The sequence below is a fragment of the Calypte anna genome, chromosome 7 (genome assembly GCF_003957555.1).
Source record: "Calypte anna isolate BGI_N300 chromosome 7, bCalAnn1_v1.p, whole genome shotgun sequence".
NCBI lineage: Eukaryota > Metazoa > Chordata > Aves > Apodiformes > Trochilidae > Calypte > Calypte anna.
In genome coordinates, this window is record NC_044253.1 from 15866166 (window position 1) to 15882332 (window position 16167).

Here is a 16167-nt window from a genome sequence, read left to right on the forward strand (position 1 = left end):
AGTGAGTTTTGTCTTGAAAGGCTGAAGTTGGTCTCTGGGCAGAAACAATGTAGTTAAGACCACAAAGTTGCCTCAACATACTGGCTTTGTTTTGGGGAGTTATTTCAGTATGTTGGTTCAGATGGGTGTGAATGAACTACAGGCTAGATTTCTGTTAGCAGTGTCATTAGCTCATACTCTGTTTAATACCAGCTACTTCTGAAAAATAAGTGGAGATACACTGTGAAACAGCAGCAGCACACTGGCATTTTTAGCCTGTTCTCATTCTCCACCCCTGCTCTCAGTGGTGGTGGGACTTCTACATTGCTCCCCATTGGAGAATGACCTATTAATATCATCTCAGAGCTGCCAACACAGTTTTGGAGTGCCAATCCCAACAAAATTGCCTTTCAGAAGCAGTTAGGTCTTTCATGGGATCCTGTTCTTCCCAGAGATCATCGACAAACTAGCAAACAGGGTTTAAGATGTTATTAATCTTCATACCCACAGTGTAAGATGTGATGTGCCTTTGGCTCGCCAAGTGCTCGTGTTGCTGATCAGGAATCCCTGAGAAGACACTGGGCAGCATTAGGACAATTACAGTCTGCAGTTTTTCACACAGAGGTAGTTGTAGTGTTGGGGTATTTCAGGAGGGATGTGGTGGGGCGGGATGAAATGCACATCTGGAAAGTTTCCTTCTGTGGCTTGCTCCTGTCCCTGAACTCTCAGATGGGATCTTCTCTGCGAGCGAGTTACATCAGTGCATTTGCAAAGCTGCTGCCAGTGGTGGAGGGGGCACCGTGCTTGGCTGCTAAGTCCCTTCCATGGAGCTGGTAAAAGAGACCCTGTCCCTGAACCTGAATTGTCTGTTTAATAAGTCTGTTTAAAACAAACTCCTTAGTTATGATTAACTTTATCAGACATTTCTCACTGGAAATATTCAATCTCAAAATCTATTGATAAACTACAAATAATTTCTGCCAGATTCAAGGCCTGTTTTATATTGTCTAGGGTAAAACTGGTGCTTATAGGAACAGGTAGAAGTCCAAGATCTGTTGTCAAAGGTTATCTGCTAGTTTGATATAGAAGGCTTTTCAGGTAGAGAGAAATATGGCAGTGGAAATTAATCCTCTTTTCTTCACAGCTTGGAAGCTGATGTTTGATTTCTTGCTTACCTCTTTTTTTTCTTTTCTTTTCTTTTTTTCTTTTTTTCTTTCTTTTCAGGAATAAACCAGAGGCAGTAGAAGTAACATTTGCAGGTAAGCTCCACAGCTCCCTCGACTTCTCTGAAAAAAAGGGCTGGCTCAAACAACCTTGCCCACGGTGATACCTCCTGTGCCCACATTCACCCAGCACCACTGCTGGGGGAGGAGCCACCCAGGGGAGATGATGTGGACCACCCTGCAGCATCCCCAGAACTGGGACTGTCAGCTGCCCTACAGTTTCCTCTGTCCATGGGGCTTTCTCCACAGGGTTGAGTTAAGTGGTGGCAGCACTTTGGTGTGTGGCTGTTTGCTACAAAGCTCTCTTGCCTGTTCTCCACTTCTGCCCCTGATGCTACTTCGTATTGGGTCTTTAGCACCATCAAATTTGGGTTGTTAGCAAGCTCACTTAGGCAAGATGAATTCATTGCCTGAAATTTGCTCTTCAGATGAGAAGTGGCAAGGAAGTTTAAGTGTTCATTCAGCATCTGATTTTTTGCTTCTGTTACCAAGTATCTGTGTAAGCTATGGAACTCCCTGGGGAAGTGGAGCTTGCTAGGTAGCTGGAGGATTGTCTTTCCCTGTCTCTGTCCCTCCCTGACCATTCTGCAGTGAAGTGGAAGATGTCTTAGCAGGCAACAGCTGAGCTTGCCATTTCTGGCAGAGATGTCTTCTCCAGGCTGCAGCTCTGGCCTGGTGGACATGTCAGTCAGTTTCTGTGCTGGCCATCCAGGAGGCTCATGTGTCTGTGTGTTTGTATCTTCATGCATTGAGCACAAGCAGATGTGCCAGGGATTCTAAATGACACTAGACTAAAGCTTTCTGTGATGGGCAGCCCTCTGAATGGTAACAGGTCTAACTACATGACACTACCACTTTCCTTAGTTGCAGGTATACTCTTGGTGTATGTGTAAGGGTTGGACTAAGGGGGAAACATTGTTGCTTTATGCAGTTCCTAGAAAATGTCAGAAAAACCCTTCATCAAAAATAGGGACTGGTTCCTGTTCTCTCACATTTCTCTCACTCGCTTCCTAGACTTTGATGGAGTCCTTTACCATATTTCAAACCCCAATGGAGACAAGACAAAAGTGATGGTCAGTATTTCTCTGAAATTCTACAAAGAACTCCAAGAACATGGTGCTGATGAGGTGAGTGAGCATCTCTGGGCCTTGAATCTGCAAATGTTGTCTGAGCACAGGCAATGTCCTTGCAATTAAAGTGGATCTGAAGTCTAACCCTTAGAGAAGCATCTGTGTTCTCAACATAACTCCTGGTCAAAGGAGCAAGAACGAAGTGTGTTCACACTTCCTTATGAATAAGACATCATCTTAAGTGACCGTACAGCCTGAAAAGTGACAGGCACCACTAATTTTCAAAGTCCAGATGACCATGGAGAAATAGTTTCCCTGACTGATGTGCTGAGCTATGAGCGAATGAAGGTGCCAAGACAAATCCTGAGTCCCCGTAGTGCTGCTCTTTACGACTTTAACCACACTCAGGAGTGAGTGATGGGCTCCTGCTGTGTGGGCAGACTTTGATCTGCAGACTGCCTGGTTCCCTCTTCACTGCTGCTGTGTGAAGTAGCAGATTCAGTTCCTGTTGAATGGGTTGGGGCTGCAGAGGGCCATTTATGGTAGAAAGAAGGAGCCTCTGTGAGCTGTGGTTGGGTGGTGGGGCAGGAAGTGTGACTCAGTTCCTGAGTCAGTTTTCAAATCTCCGCATGTTAGCAAATGGGGTTCACCCAAGGCTTTTCAGCAGGCTTGGCTTCTGGATATCTATTCTTGGAGGAAAACAAGGAAACTGCTCCATAAATTTGAGAATCTGGTGAGAAACGGGATTTGAACCCAAAGTGCATTTCTGCAAGTTGCTACAAGACCTACCAATGTCACAATAAATATGACAAGTGTCCTGCTCTCCTGGTTCCTACTGTATGTAGAGCTTTCTAGAAGGAGCACTGACTGCTATGGAACTCCATAGCAAGAGCTATTCCATGGGGAATTCTGCTGCTGGTAAACAAAGAGTGAAGCAGCCCAAATGGTAGAGCCCGCCCAGAATGTTTAGCAGGGATCAGCGTGGTGCCTCATCCCAAGAGAATCACTGTAGTGGGCAAGTGGCTGAAACCACTGTGGCTGCTATGATGGCAACTGGAGAGGTGTTCCTCACTGCCCCTGGTTTCTGTGCCAGGCCATTGCTCCATGAGCCATACCACAAGTGCATACACTTCTCGAGAGGCAACTTCCCAAGCATTGAGGGAAAGATAGGATCTCTGCAGGACTGCCTTGGATGTGGTGACTAAATAGAAATTACATTTTTAAATTGCCATTTAGCAAACTGTTGCTTTGTGTGCTTTCCTAGAGAAGATGGAGCTTGTTTCTATTTCATTTTTCGTGAAACCCCAGTGAGGATGACAAAGTGGTGTTCCTGCTAAAACAGAGCATCTCCCTATGCTACCACAGGCAGGCAGGAGCTCTGTTGAGGGAAGGTTTTGGCATGCACACAGCCCATACACCCTCTCTGCATGGTAGTGGGTGTCATTCCAGGAGGGCCAGTTCTGCCACAGCATCATTGTGTTCTCAGTGAAATTCCTCCTGTTTCTGGCCCCCTCATTGACACAGAGCTATGGCTTAGCTGAAAACTGCCATTGATGTAAAATTTAGTGGTTATGTTTGAAAGAAGGGTTTTGGTGTGCTGTAGGTGGCTCTGCTTCCGGGAGGCATCCAAGCTCTCTGGCAGTCTCATCTCAGTCCCCATCATCCCCATCTGTCCCTTGTAATAGTCTGAGACAAGACAAGCAGCTGTCCAGCTGTACTGCACCTGAACTCTGCTCTGAACTTGCCTTCCTGCAAGGAGAGGGACAGGACACACTTTGCATCTGCCTTTAAATGGGAGGAGGGGTTGTAGCCTTTAGATCTGTTGTGTTGAGCTCTGCTCACAATTCTTTGAAGGTATGTGGGATAAGGAAGGGGTTTTCTTTCCTGTACCAGTTTAAGACTAGCAGGAACTTCAAAAAGTTCCAGTTTTGAGTCCTGTCCTGCAGCATGTCGCCTGTCGGTGGGGTTCAGAGAGCTCTGCCTAGAGTAAGAGAAGCAAATAATAGTAAAAACTGATAACTTAGTATTTGTACAAGTTCAGTTAGACTTAGGGAGGCAGATGCTGAATTTTATGCTTCTAAGTTGAGACTGAACATGGCCTGGGCTGCACAGGAAGAAACAACTTTGATAGCTTGTGGCTTCAGTGTTTCAATTTCTTTCCTAGGTATTGAAGAAAGTCTATGGAAACTACTTGATAAACCCTGAATCAGGTAACCCTGCTATAATATGTGTGTTTGAATGCAATTCCAAACTTAAGTTGCCTGAGAAATGCTCAAATGAAAGCTGCTTTTCAGGAGCTTGATATCTGGAGCTCTGTGCAGTGAATGGCAATTTAGGGTGGCTCAGGTTTATCAGGGCTGAGGTAGCTTGCAGCACATGCTGTAATTGCTGATGCAGCCCTCCTCCAGGAAGCCTCTGTTCCTCACGGTTGGGGTCTTTGTTCTTCTTAAGGACGCTTTGTGATACACAGGAAAACCATGGTTACCTGTGACAGCATCTCTTCCTACACACTGCAGAAAACTTGTGAGCAGCTCAGCCAGCACGTGTGTCTGGGAGCTGAGACCCAGGAGTGCTGCCATGGCCACGTGCTAAGTTCAGACATGGCTTCTGACCATGTTTGGAGTGGGAAGCACTCATCCGTGGGGTTTCTGGATGGGCTTTAGGCAAAGGTGGGACCATAAAAGTCTCTTTCCAGAAAAAGTCTCTGGCTGCATCAGAGCCCTGCATAGGTTATTAAGTTGTGGCTGTCCCTCCCCAGGTTACAATGTCTCGTTGCTCTACGACCTAGAGAACCTTCCCACAGACAAGGATACTATTGTGCACCAAGCTGGCATGTTGAAGCGCAACTGCTTTGCCTCAGTCTTTGAGAAGTATTTCAAATTCCAGGAAGAGGGCAAAGAAGGAGAAAAAAGAGCTGTCATCCACTACAGGGACGATGAGACAATGTAAGTGTTCAAACCAAGCAGCACAGGAGTTGGACAGCTGTCGGTACACACTCTGCTCCTGCTCCCAGCTGTAGGTTGGGGTGGAAACTCAGGAGATCCTACTGCTGCATGTTTTAGCAGGGTAGTAAGGGCCTGTCCTAGGCTGTCAGAAGTATGGAGTGAGGGTAATGTTCATCCCTTGGGCTGCAGGAGTGTTACACAAGAATCTCAGTTAGCGGCAACACTTGTGGCTGCATGCAGGAGAGGACCGCTCCCAAGAGAAATGTTTTGCTCCCTGTAAATACTGTCTCGAGGGAGGGGAAATTTTCAGCAACCATGCCTGTGTTCTATTTATGTGACTTTGTCATGCAGTTGCTTCCTCATCCAGTTGTACTTCTTAGATCCTGTTCACAGCTGGGCTGTCCTCTCTCACCCACCTGCAGGTACGTTGAGGCGAAGAAGGACCGCGTCACCGTTGTGTTCAGCACAGTATTTAAGGATGATGACGACGTGGTGATTGGAAAGGTGTTCATGCAGGTACAGAGACTGAATTACAGAGAAAGAACCTGGTCCTTGATGCAGATGCCTTCTTGCTTTGAAGCAGCACTGCTGAATGAGCATATGTTAAGCTGTAGTGAGCTCACAAACTGCTTAATACACATAAATGCTCTGCAGGGCTCTGGGCTGCACTGACATGGAAGAACTATGTCAATAGACATGGATGGTTTATTTTTTAATATGGGCTCTTGTGTTGGCATCTTTATTATCAGGGGTCTTGCTTGTGTGGAAAATCAAACATGCTACATGTTACATTTGAAAAGCACCACAGTGAATATTTCGGTATCCACCCTGAGGCCCTGTAGTGCAGAAAGCTGTGGTGTCAGCATCACCAGCCAGCTGAGGAGCTGACTGTGGTGGGGTGGCTGTGGAAGGAGAAGGGGTGAGGAGATGTTGTGCCATGTCTAGGATGGTGTCAAGAGTCATCTTCACCTCAAAGCTGGTTCCTGCTAATGCTCAAATGCTGCAGAAAGACTCAGCAGCTCAGTGTGGCTGCTCTCACATGCTGCAATGGGCTCTTGAATTTGAGCTTTTCAAAGCTATGAGTTTGCTTAGTTTGCAGTCTTGAATCAATCAGTATAATGCCAAGTACTTCTGGACTTAGCTGCCCTTTGCAGCTACCACTTAGCCAGGAAGCATTCAGAGGCCTGTAGTAAACATTTTTTGTGTCAATTAGCAACTGTGTGTAACCTGTGGAGATGGAGATCTTTGTTTACAGCTGAGGAAGGCTCAGTGCATGCTGGTCCATGTGTTCATCCATGTCACTGGCTCACCTAGAGTCTGAGAGCCTCCTGCTCAGGCACAGCCATGGAGCAGGGCCCTGCAGGGTGTTCCTGGGATAGAGGCGCTTTGGCCCATCTGTTCAGGGGTGCCAGGCAGTGCTTCTGACAGGCTTGTGGACATCAAGTCACTAGTCCAGTTTGCTGGATAGCAGTTCACATGTGTTGTGGCTCATTACAACAGGGTCTGTTGTGATGGGAGTCTCATGTCACAGCTCTGCTCTCTGTTCTTTTGCTACAGGCAGGGATTCTGCTCTGATTTTTTTTTTCCTCTCTCTCTCACCAGCATATCCCACAGCCTGGAATTCAGGAGGGAGGGAGGTGAACAAAACAGGGTTTGTAAGGTTTAAGGGGAGGTGCCAGGGTTTTAAGGCAATGGCTGTCCCAGAGTCTTCATGTCCCAAGTTCTTGGTTTTTACAACAACAAACCCTGCTCCTGCCCAGCCACAAGAAATTCCACTCTGACTCATGCTAACTTCTTCCCTCCAGCTATTGCTCTTGCATAACACAGCCCAGTTGGGCATGCTAGCTGCTAATGTGGACTCTCATGGAGAAAATCTGACCATTAACCAGTGAAGCCATTTCACCCTCCAGCATAAGCAGGAAAAACTGCAAGCTAAGCATTTCATTAGGGAAACCCCAGTGAACTACTTGCTCCTCTAAAAGGGGCATGGATGCTCACAGGGTGAGCTGTGCTCAGAAGGAAGGAGACGCAAAGGGTGGCTGATGATATGTAGGTTGGACTGGGGGTCAGTGAGGCAGAGGGGAGGCTACCCTGCTGTGGGGCAGGAGAATGGCGTCTAGACTTTCCCAGCCCTGTGTAGGGACAGTCCCTGCAGTTCCTGAAATGTGAAGCCCTGCAATTCCCTTATGTGAGGTGGGGATCATGCTGCTGTCAGAGCATTCCCTAGTGGAAGGGATCTCCCTGTCTGGAGGTACTGTTTCAAGGTGTAGAGAAGTGCTAGGAGGTGGCTTCCCACACAAGCTTCAAACTCCATAAGATGCCTCTTAATGCTAGGCAGACTCCTGGTGGCAAATTCTTTCTCAAATGGCAGGAACTTTATGCTAGGTGCCCTGGAGACTTCACAGCCCTTTCTGAGTGTTTCATTTCCTCTGGAAATGGGGTGATGGGTGCTGCCTGCATTCACTGGAAGCACCAATGGTGTTGGCTTTTCAGTGGGAGCTGTGCTGTCTCACATGCTTGCTCAGACCAAGTTGTCCCTTCCATAGAACACCCATGGCAGGAAGTGTGATGCTGAAAGCCACCCCAGCTGCAGGGCTGCTCTAGGAACACGTGTAGGCCTGAGACAACTGTGTGTTTTGGTCTGGTTTTGCTAGTAAAAAGGATTACTTTCCAAAGGTTTGGCCTGGTTGACTCAGCCCATTCTGGAAAAGCTGGGAAACCTCCTGCTTAGTTGATCTGTGGGAGTGGGAAAACCCCATTTACTTAATTTACTTTCTCAGGATGTTGCTGGAGTGTTGCAGTAGGACTCACCTTTGCTTTGCCTTGTTCAGGAGTTCAAGGAGGGCCGCCGGGCCAGTCACACAGCCCCACAGGTGCTCTTCAGCCACAGGGAGCCGCCCTTGGAGCTGAAAGACACAGACGCGGCTGTCGGCGACAATATTGGCTACATCACCTTTGGTAAGCAGGCAGCTCTGAGGACTCTCAGGGAGCAGAGATGTCCCTGCTGTTGCACAAAAAAACCCAAGAAAAAATTCACCTTCCCCGGGTGTTCAAATGGTTCATTGGGGTTGAAGGAATTCTGGAGTTGCATTCTGCATTGTCTGCCTGATACGGTGTTTCCCTTTGCTGCATCAGGTCACTTCAGATCTGCTGAGAGCAAGGTTTGGAAATGGACAGTGAGCCACTTAGTGTCTGTCTACAAAATATGTTCAGCATTTGGGAGCAAGGGGAAGGCTGGCTTTGCTGTGATAGTGTGGATACTGGAGGTTTCTCGTGGGAGGCTTCATGTGAGTGTGTTTGTAGCTTGCCCAGCTGCAGGTAGTTGTGCTCTGCTTGATCAGCAGAGGCAATCAGCAGACAGGAGCCAGGCAGTGAGTTCTGCTTCTCCATCTTCTCCCCTTTGCTCTGGGCTTCTGTTTCTGATAAGCCACTTTCTTCTGCCTGCAGAGGAACTGGTCAGCAGAGCCACCATTTCCTCCTGGGCAGGAGTGGTGAGGGCTCGGCTGAGGAGTCCAAACCCTGCCCTGTTCAAAGGGCAAGGTCCTTTCCAGCAAAACTGGGGGGTCATCATTGGGTGTGCTTTTAGAGTTTCTCAGGCCAAGCTTTCCTGAAGTTCTGAGTTCAGAGGTGGAACACAGACACTCCAGAGGAAGGTGAAGTTAGTGCTGCCTTCCTCCCATGAGGAAGGGGTCCCTTGAGGTTAGAGCAGCTCATCAGATATGGGATAGCTGTCAAATGGCAGGCCTGGGACAGCAGCAAGACTTCATTCTTGTAACAAAATTTCCCTGTTATCTGATCTGGCAGTCCCAGACAAAAGAGGCCTTTCAGACTTTGGATTTGGGACACAGCACCATCCTGTGGAAAGGACAAGCCACCAGGCCCCTGCAGTAACCAAGTCTGGCTCAATCACTGGGCCAGTAAGCTGCCAGACAGGGATCCATAACGGCTTTTGGGAAGCAAGGGCAGACTGGATCTTGAGCAGCCTGGCTGCCCTTGGCTGCCTCCCAGCTTTCTCCTCCATTTGCTTTTCCCAGGCACTAATGCAGTTTCCTAGTGTTGTCATCCCTGGGGACTTTGCCTCGCCTGCATCCCCCAGTGTGCACAGCTGTGTTCAGACTGCTGTGTGAGATGTGGAAAAGTGCTGCTAAGTCCTATGTTTAAAATCACAAGCACTGTTTAATCTTGGAGTGCATCACAGTAAAGGTGTCTTTGTAGAGAGCAAAATAGGCATTGTGAGTAGCACATCCTGTGAAGCCTCCAGCACTGGGGGAACCTGAAGCCCTTAGGTGGCCTCTGGAGGCACTAACAGTTTGTGTCACTCTCTTCTTTCAGTGCTGTTCCCCCGTCACACCAATGCTGCTGCCAGAGACAACACCATAAACCTGATCCACACATTCCGGGACTACCTGCACTATCACATCAAGTGCTCAAAGGTAGGAGGGGGCAGGGCTGGGGGATACAGGGTAGCTTTGGCCTGTGAAGTCTGGGTGCTGCTGAGGAGCCCAGGACAGGGACTGCTCCCCTGAGAACGTGCTAGGGTCTGGTATTGCCCTCCTTAGTCAAGCAGGGGTGGCATCATCACCTCTTCCCTGCCCTTTGGTGCAGGTGGCGCCTGTTTCCTTCCATGCTAGTGGTAGAGTAGGATTTTTCCCTTTTGGATCTGGTTTCCAGCCCTGATAGCTATGAAGAGGGGATCCTGACATGTCCCTGTTTTATCCTGACAAAACACAGGCCTATATTCACACACGTATGAGGGCAAAAACATCGGATTTCCTCAAGGTGCTGAACCGTGCTCGTCCAGATGCAGAGAAGAAAGAAATGAAAACAATCACGTGAGTAGCAAAGCAGGGCCTGGCTGTCTGGGCTTCTCTGCCAGCCACGAGCTCACTCCTCAGTTTGGCATGCTCAGGTGCAAGGAGAACAGGGATGCTGTGGCGGTGACAGATCAGAGCCTGATGTGCTGGGACTGATCCTCAGAGAAAAAAGGGAGTGTTCATAGTCAGGTGCTTGCCTGCATGCCTTGAGGCAAAAGATTGGACCACTTGTGTTGGCCTCCCAGGACCCCTGTGCTCTCACCACCACACTCACAGCCTCCCGTGTCCTTTGTAGGAGCTGGGTCGGTTGCAAACCTTGTGCCAGCAAGTTCTTTGTGCAAGAAAGCTCACTTGTACACAGCCCCGCAAGCCCTGGTGTTTCCAGGGGCCAGCCATGGTGGCATTTGTGGGGCTTTGCCCCTGTTGTATTTAAACTGGATGAGCAGCTCTGGGGGCAGATCCAGCTCATGGCCAGGTACTTCCTCAGGGTTTTGTGAGTGCTGGAGGAGGTTCCTGCTACCCAGTGGGTTTACAGCTCCTCGAAGCCCCTAGCTGCCCTGGGTCAGCATCTGGCTGGGGCCAGGAGCATTCCCGTGCCACTGCAGTGGCCAGGTGGCTGCTTCTGAATAAAGCAGCCCAGAGCAAAGCAGGTGGAGGACAAGAGTTGCTTGAACAGGTTTGCCTCAGGTCTTGTTCCCTATGCAGATCCCAGAGCCCCTTTTTCTGTGCCTCCTGGCATATCCCCTTGCAGTCTGCTCCAAAGTAGCATGTTTGGCCCTGGTGAAAGCCAACCCCTGCCCACAGCCCCGTGACCTGGTCACAAACACCTGCAAGCTCTGAACCCACAGTGCCAGCATGGCTTTAAGAGCATATGCCCCATCCAAGCCCCGTAGCCACCCTGGGGCACCCCAGGACAGCGCTGAGGGCTGTGCTGACCTCTCTGCATCCTTTCAGGGGGAAGACGTTTACAACCCGTTAACGCAAGGGTCACTGAGGCTGCTGTGGAGGATGAAGGTTGGGGCACTTGCTACACAATAATTGTAGCTTTTAATGTTGCACCTCTATGGGCTCATAAGGAATTCAAGCAATCGGGGGTCTGTTTGTACGACAGTTTGGGGAGTAATCTGCAGAAACGAGCTGTGCTTGCGAGGACTCGATCGTTCCAAGAAACAAAACCTTAATTCCAGTTTGATTGACTCAATTTCTTTTCTTTTTTAATTTTTTTTTTCTTTTCAAGCTGTTTCGCTTTGCAATATGTTACCGGAAATAAGTTGCAGTATTTCTTATAAGAATAATGCAATATTAACTTGTTTTCTTCTGAGTATTTGAGTTCAAAACTCCTGTATCTGAAGAAGTACTGTTGGGGTTCATTAATAAAGGAGATCTTTCTATCTTAAGGGGCTGTGGGGCTTTGGCTTGTCAATGCACATGGGCTTGCCCTGGACGGGGTGTTTGGAGTCACAGGCACAAGGGGGATAATTACTGTATCCCAGAACAAATTACTTCTGGTGATCTCAGTCTTAGAAGCTGTGCTCAGGTCTAAGAGTGAGTAGTGTGCTGTGTTAGGGAGCTATTGGGCAGCAGGATTCTCCTCAGCAAGCGATCTGCACCCCTTCCTCCTACCCTGACCCCTCCTTCTCCCTGACAGGGAGAGGTGGGATGGGGGTCTCTGCCTCCACCTGAAACAGAATAAAACTATCCACCACTGACCTCAAGGCCAGGGATGGATGCTGGGGAGATCCCTGAAGGAGGGAGCTCAGTTCCCCAGGTCCTTTTGCCCCCAACAAGCTGGGTGGATGGCATCCACTTAAGTGAAATAATTTATATAATTAAAAGACTTCTTCATACAAAACCCTAGGCTCAGCCTCCAGCAGGAGAGGGCAAAGCAGGGCAGGCTGGAAAATTACAAAGCACGCACTGGAGAAGGGTGGTGAAGCTCATCTCCATCATTCCCCCTGTCCACGAGCCACCTGGCAGAGCCAGGACACCATCCCTCAGCACAGTCCCTAGCGATCGGGGCGCTGGACGCAGAACACTTTGGCTTGGTGGTCACCGGAGGTCGTCACCACAATGGAGGCATCCCTGGAGGGAAATAGGGCTGAGATGGAGCTGGGGGCTTTGGGCATCTCTCATCAACACCCCTGGCCCAGATCTGATCTGCTCCATTCCCCTTTGAGACCTTCAAGTTTCATCATGGACCTGGACCTGTCCCCTCCCCACCATGGGGGCAGAGCCCAGGGGCATCCAAAGGAGAGACAGCTTGTGATTGGAGTTCCTGAGGCTGGAGGCCCCTGCCATTCCTAGTCCCTCCACCCCTCATGGAAGGGGGCCAGGGGTTTCCCCACTCACTTGTTGACGGCAAAGTCAAGGATTTCAGCTGAGTGCCCCCGATACTCGCTGATCATCTTCCCCGAGCGGGCATCCCAGAGCCGCACGGCCCCATCCAGGCTGCAGGTGTACACCACGGCCGAGCTCTCCTCCCACAGCAACTGCACAATCCCTGACTGGGGCAGGGGGAGGCCATGGGGTGAGCACTGGGGACCCCCAGCCAGTCTCAGCTTCCCCCACGTGCATCCCCACAGATAAAAGAGCCAGCCCCCAGGGCCAAGGTGTGGGGCACATCCTCTGTGCAGGGACTGCAGCTGCCTCTGGGGAAGCCCAAGGGGCTGAGGGAGAAGCACAAATGGGGAACTGGCCCCAGGAAAGCCCCTTGGCTCGAAGGGAGGTCTCAGCTAGGCCCAGAGACAGGCACTCCCAGGCCTGGGAGAGGGGTATGGCAGTACCTCGTGTTGGCATTTATGCCTTAAGGTCTGTGTGGAGAGGTCATAGATAGCCAGTGTGCCGTCCAGGTAGCCCACAGCAGCCAGTGGCATCCTGCAGAGATAACAGGTGTTAGATGGGCCTGAGGGAAGAAAGGATGGAGTGCATGAAGGATCAAGGCTGAAGGCAAAGCACATAGAGAAGATGAGGGACAGCCCAATGACTGAAGCCATGAAACACCTTTCAGGAAACCAAGAGGACAGTGATGTCCAGCAAGGAGCCCAAGGATCAAAGAAGACAACATCCTGGTAAGAAAGTTCCCCAGCAGCCATGTCTGGCAGGTATCCTGGCCAAGCAGTGTTCCATCAGGCTATCCCAGAAACCCATCAAGCTGGGGGGAGGACCAGCCAGCTGGTGTCCCTTGTCCTCCCTGTCACACACAGGTGACCCGGGATCCCAACAGCCAAGTGGGGAGGACAGGGATGAGACCAGAACAAGCACAAGGGGTGGGAATGGGTCTGTCAGTAACCAACACCCCCCAGCAAGGCTTGGCATTGAAGAGGGACAGCCACACCCCAGGCCACGTGTCCCCACACTCACACATTACAGAATCCCAGCGACTCCACCGAATTGGACTCTGCCTCCTCACCCTCACTGCTGGGGACCTTGGGGGCAGTGCTCTCCATCTTGAACACGCAGACCACCTGGGTGGAGGGAGGCAGACTAGTGCTCAAGGGGAGGGGACCGAGATCTCTGACCTTACCCTACACCCCTGGACACCAAGACCTGCCCCAAAACCTCAGCTCTTCAGAGCAAAAATCGACAGACACTTCTATGAGCCCAGCAGGTCCACCCAGCTACAGGTCCCACCAGCAGCTGCGAGAAAGCAGTTGTGTTGGCCAAGAGTGCCTGCTGCTGGCCACTGGTGGCCACCACAGGCTGCTTGGAGCCCTCAGAGACCTGACCGATCCAGAGAGACTCAGGAGGCTGCTCCTCCTTCCCCCAGAGCTCCTGGCTCTGCCACTTCGAGCACAGACCCACCTTGCCTGTGGTGGAGTTGACCAGCTTCGCGTGACAGTCTACAGAGCCTGTCATGATCAAACTGCCGTCCTGGTTACTGGCCACGCAGGTCAAGGGATCCTGGTGGCCATCTTGGCCTGAGAGACGAGGAGAGGCATCAGCTCCACATGTCCTCCACAGAGACCTGGTGGGCCTTGAAACCCACCCTCCAGCAGCCTCCACCTTGCCCAGCTCTACCAGCACCCCAGTGGCAAGGAGCCTGTAGGGACAGGGAAACCCAGCACCAGGCTCCCCCCAACAGCCCCCAGCTGCCACCTCTCCACCCTGGCAGAGGTCAAAGCCCGACAGGAGGGGCTGCTCCCCAATTACAGAGCACTCCAGATGATTAACATCTACCCTACCTTTCAGGACATGCAGCGAGGTTCCCTGCTTCAGGTCCCAGATGCGCATGGTCCCATCCTCATACCCCACCACTGCTCGCTTCCCTGCGTGAGGCAGTGCCAGTAGCTAGAGCCAGAGCTCCCCTCACCCTCACCCTCCCCCTCCTGCTCAGCACAGACTGGCAGAAGCAGGAGGGCAGATGGTGACAGTGGAATCTGCGACAGAGCTGGTGACATTCCCCACCCTGTGCCTCACCATCAGGCAGGATCCTGCCACACGTGGCTGGGCACGCAGGGCCCTGGAAAGTTTTGCAGTCTCCACTGGGGATCTTCCACATCCAGGAGTTGCCATCAGCCGTGCCCGCCAGAAGGACATGGGCTTGAGGGTGCCACTCCATCCACTGGTCGGGCAGAGGGACAGGGTCAGACAGGTCACAGAGATGGCCCCTGCCACCCAGATGAGTCCTGGCTGCCAGCCCACAAGACCACCACCAGGGGTCCTGCCACTCACCTCCAAGTCCCCCACCTCAAAGGACCACACTTCTTCCTTGGTATCTACCCGCCACACTTTGATAAGCCCAGACATGTCACCTGTGGCCACAAACACCGAGTCGTGACTGAAGCCAGCACAGGTGACCGAGTCCTTGTGTCCTAGAGATACCAAGGGACACAGACAGCTCAGGACAAACTATGGAGGACGATCAAGGGCTCAGCAGAGTATTGGCTAGGAAAGAGCCTGGCCCAGAGATGCAGCCAGGAGGGGACACAGTGGCTCACTCAGCCAGCCTCCAGCACCTCACCTGAGCACTCGAACAGGAGCTCTCCATCACTCACGCGCCACACGAAGGCTTTGTCATCCTCCCCTCCTGTCACTGCCAGTGTGTTGGTCTTGGGGTCAAGGCTCACGCAGAAAACAGAAGCTTCACACAAAAGTGAAGAGAGGCTACATGGCCTGGACACTGCTCACACCCCACCCCATGTTCCCTGGAGATCCAAATCCTGCACAGCACCGGACCAGTGCGGGATGTCACCACGGTCAACTCCCAACCCAAGCCAGTAGGAATCAACTATTTCCGTGGGGGAAGAGAAGTAGAGGCTGCCTGTTGAGCTCAGAGCAAGCCACCATGCTGGGAGGTTCAAAGGTCTTCTCTACCAGAGTGCAAGGTAGAAACAGTGACAGCCGAAAGCATCACAGCCCTGAGTGACAAAAACTGTCCAAAGAAGGGCTGGGAGATGGCAGCCTGGCAAGGACCTGCGGTACCCCTTGCTCTGGAGAAGATCAGGGTGAGAGCAGGGCCCAAGGAGGACCCCAGCTGTCACTGCTTGTGCCCCCCACTCACCCGAATGGAGGGAGAATGTCACCTCGCTGTCGTCCTGTGCCTCCATGCCATCCTCCACCCCCTCGTCATCCTCTGTCTCCCAAGCCTCAGCATCGGGCTCTTCTGCTCCCTCGTCGTCAAAGTCCGCGTCCTCCATCTCGTCGGCCAGGTCATCTGCAGAGAGCAAAGGTGAGGATGCAGCCGCGGCCGGCCCGGCTCGGCCCTTCCTGGGCAGGCGACTTCAGGCACGCGGGCGCCTCGGGGGGCCCCCGGGGGACGGGGGGGATGCATGATCCGGAGCAGAGGGGCTGCAAAGGAGCGGGACGCAAGGCGGGAAGAGAGGAGGGCGGGAGGGGGGTGGGTGTGGGAACGGGCCGGGACCCGCGGCCGGGCCTGACCCTGGGGGAGGAGCCGGTGCCCCCGAGGGAGGTTGGAGCCCCCGCTATCCCTACCCGTTACCCCGCGAGGGACGCCCCGTCTCACCCGGCCCGGGCGGGCCCAGCTCCACCACCTCAATGATCTCCTCATCGCCGTGGAAGCTCAGCGACCCCGGGCCCTCGGCGGGCTCCATGCCGGCCTCCCCGCGCACCCCACCCCGCCACCGCCGCTTCCGCCGCTCGCCCCGCCCCAGCCAATCCCCGCCCGCCGCCCTCCCAC

The 16167-nt window shown here is 51.9% G+C and overlaps 2 protein-coding genes across 2 annotated transcripts in view; one reads left to right on the forward strand and one right to left on the reverse strand.

The window, feature by feature from the left end:
• ARPC2 (actin related protein 2/3 complex subunit 2) overlaps positions 1 to 11428 on the forward strand; it is a 20417-nt gene extending 8989 nt beyond the window's left edge. Inside the window, exons 2-10 of the mRNA XM_030454657.1 lie at positions 1204 to 1238; positions 2217 to 2329; positions 4437 to 4482; positions 5031 to 5217; positions 5640 to 5733; positions 8049 to 8175; positions 9550 to 9650; positions 9949 to 10049; positions 10986 to 11428. Coding sequence (XP_030310517.1) covers positions 1204 to 1238; positions 2217 to 2329; positions 4437 to 4482; positions 5031 to 5217; positions 5640 to 5733; positions 8049 to 8175; positions 9550 to 9650; positions 9949 to 10049; positions 10986 to 11010 — 829 coding nt within the window. The 3' untranslated portion in view covers positions 11011 to 11428. The remainder of the gene's footprint in view (positions 1 to 1203; positions 1239 to 2216; positions 2330 to 4436; positions 4483 to 5030; positions 5218 to 5639; positions 5734 to 8048; positions 8176 to 9549; positions 9651 to 9948; positions 10050 to 10985) is intronic.
• AAMP (angio associated migratory cell protein) lies at positions 11232 to 16128 on the reverse strand. Its single transcript, XM_030454656.1, has 11 exons — positions 15994 to 16128; positions 15532 to 15684; positions 14992 to 15111; positions 14703 to 14842; positions 14448 to 14592; positions 14213 to 14296; positions 13833 to 13948; positions 13392 to 13495; positions 12815 to 12905; positions 12381 to 12535; positions 11232 to 12113 (listed from the first exon to the last, which is right to left on the reverse strand). The coding sequence occupies exons 1-11, from the start codon at positions 16079 to 16081 to the stop codon at positions 12038 to 12040; spliced, it is 1272 nt and encodes a 423-aa protein (XP_030310516.1). The 5' UTR covers positions 16082 to 16128; the 3' UTR covers positions 11232 to 12037.
• Between the last annotated feature and the right edge of the window lie 39 nt (positions 16129 to 16167).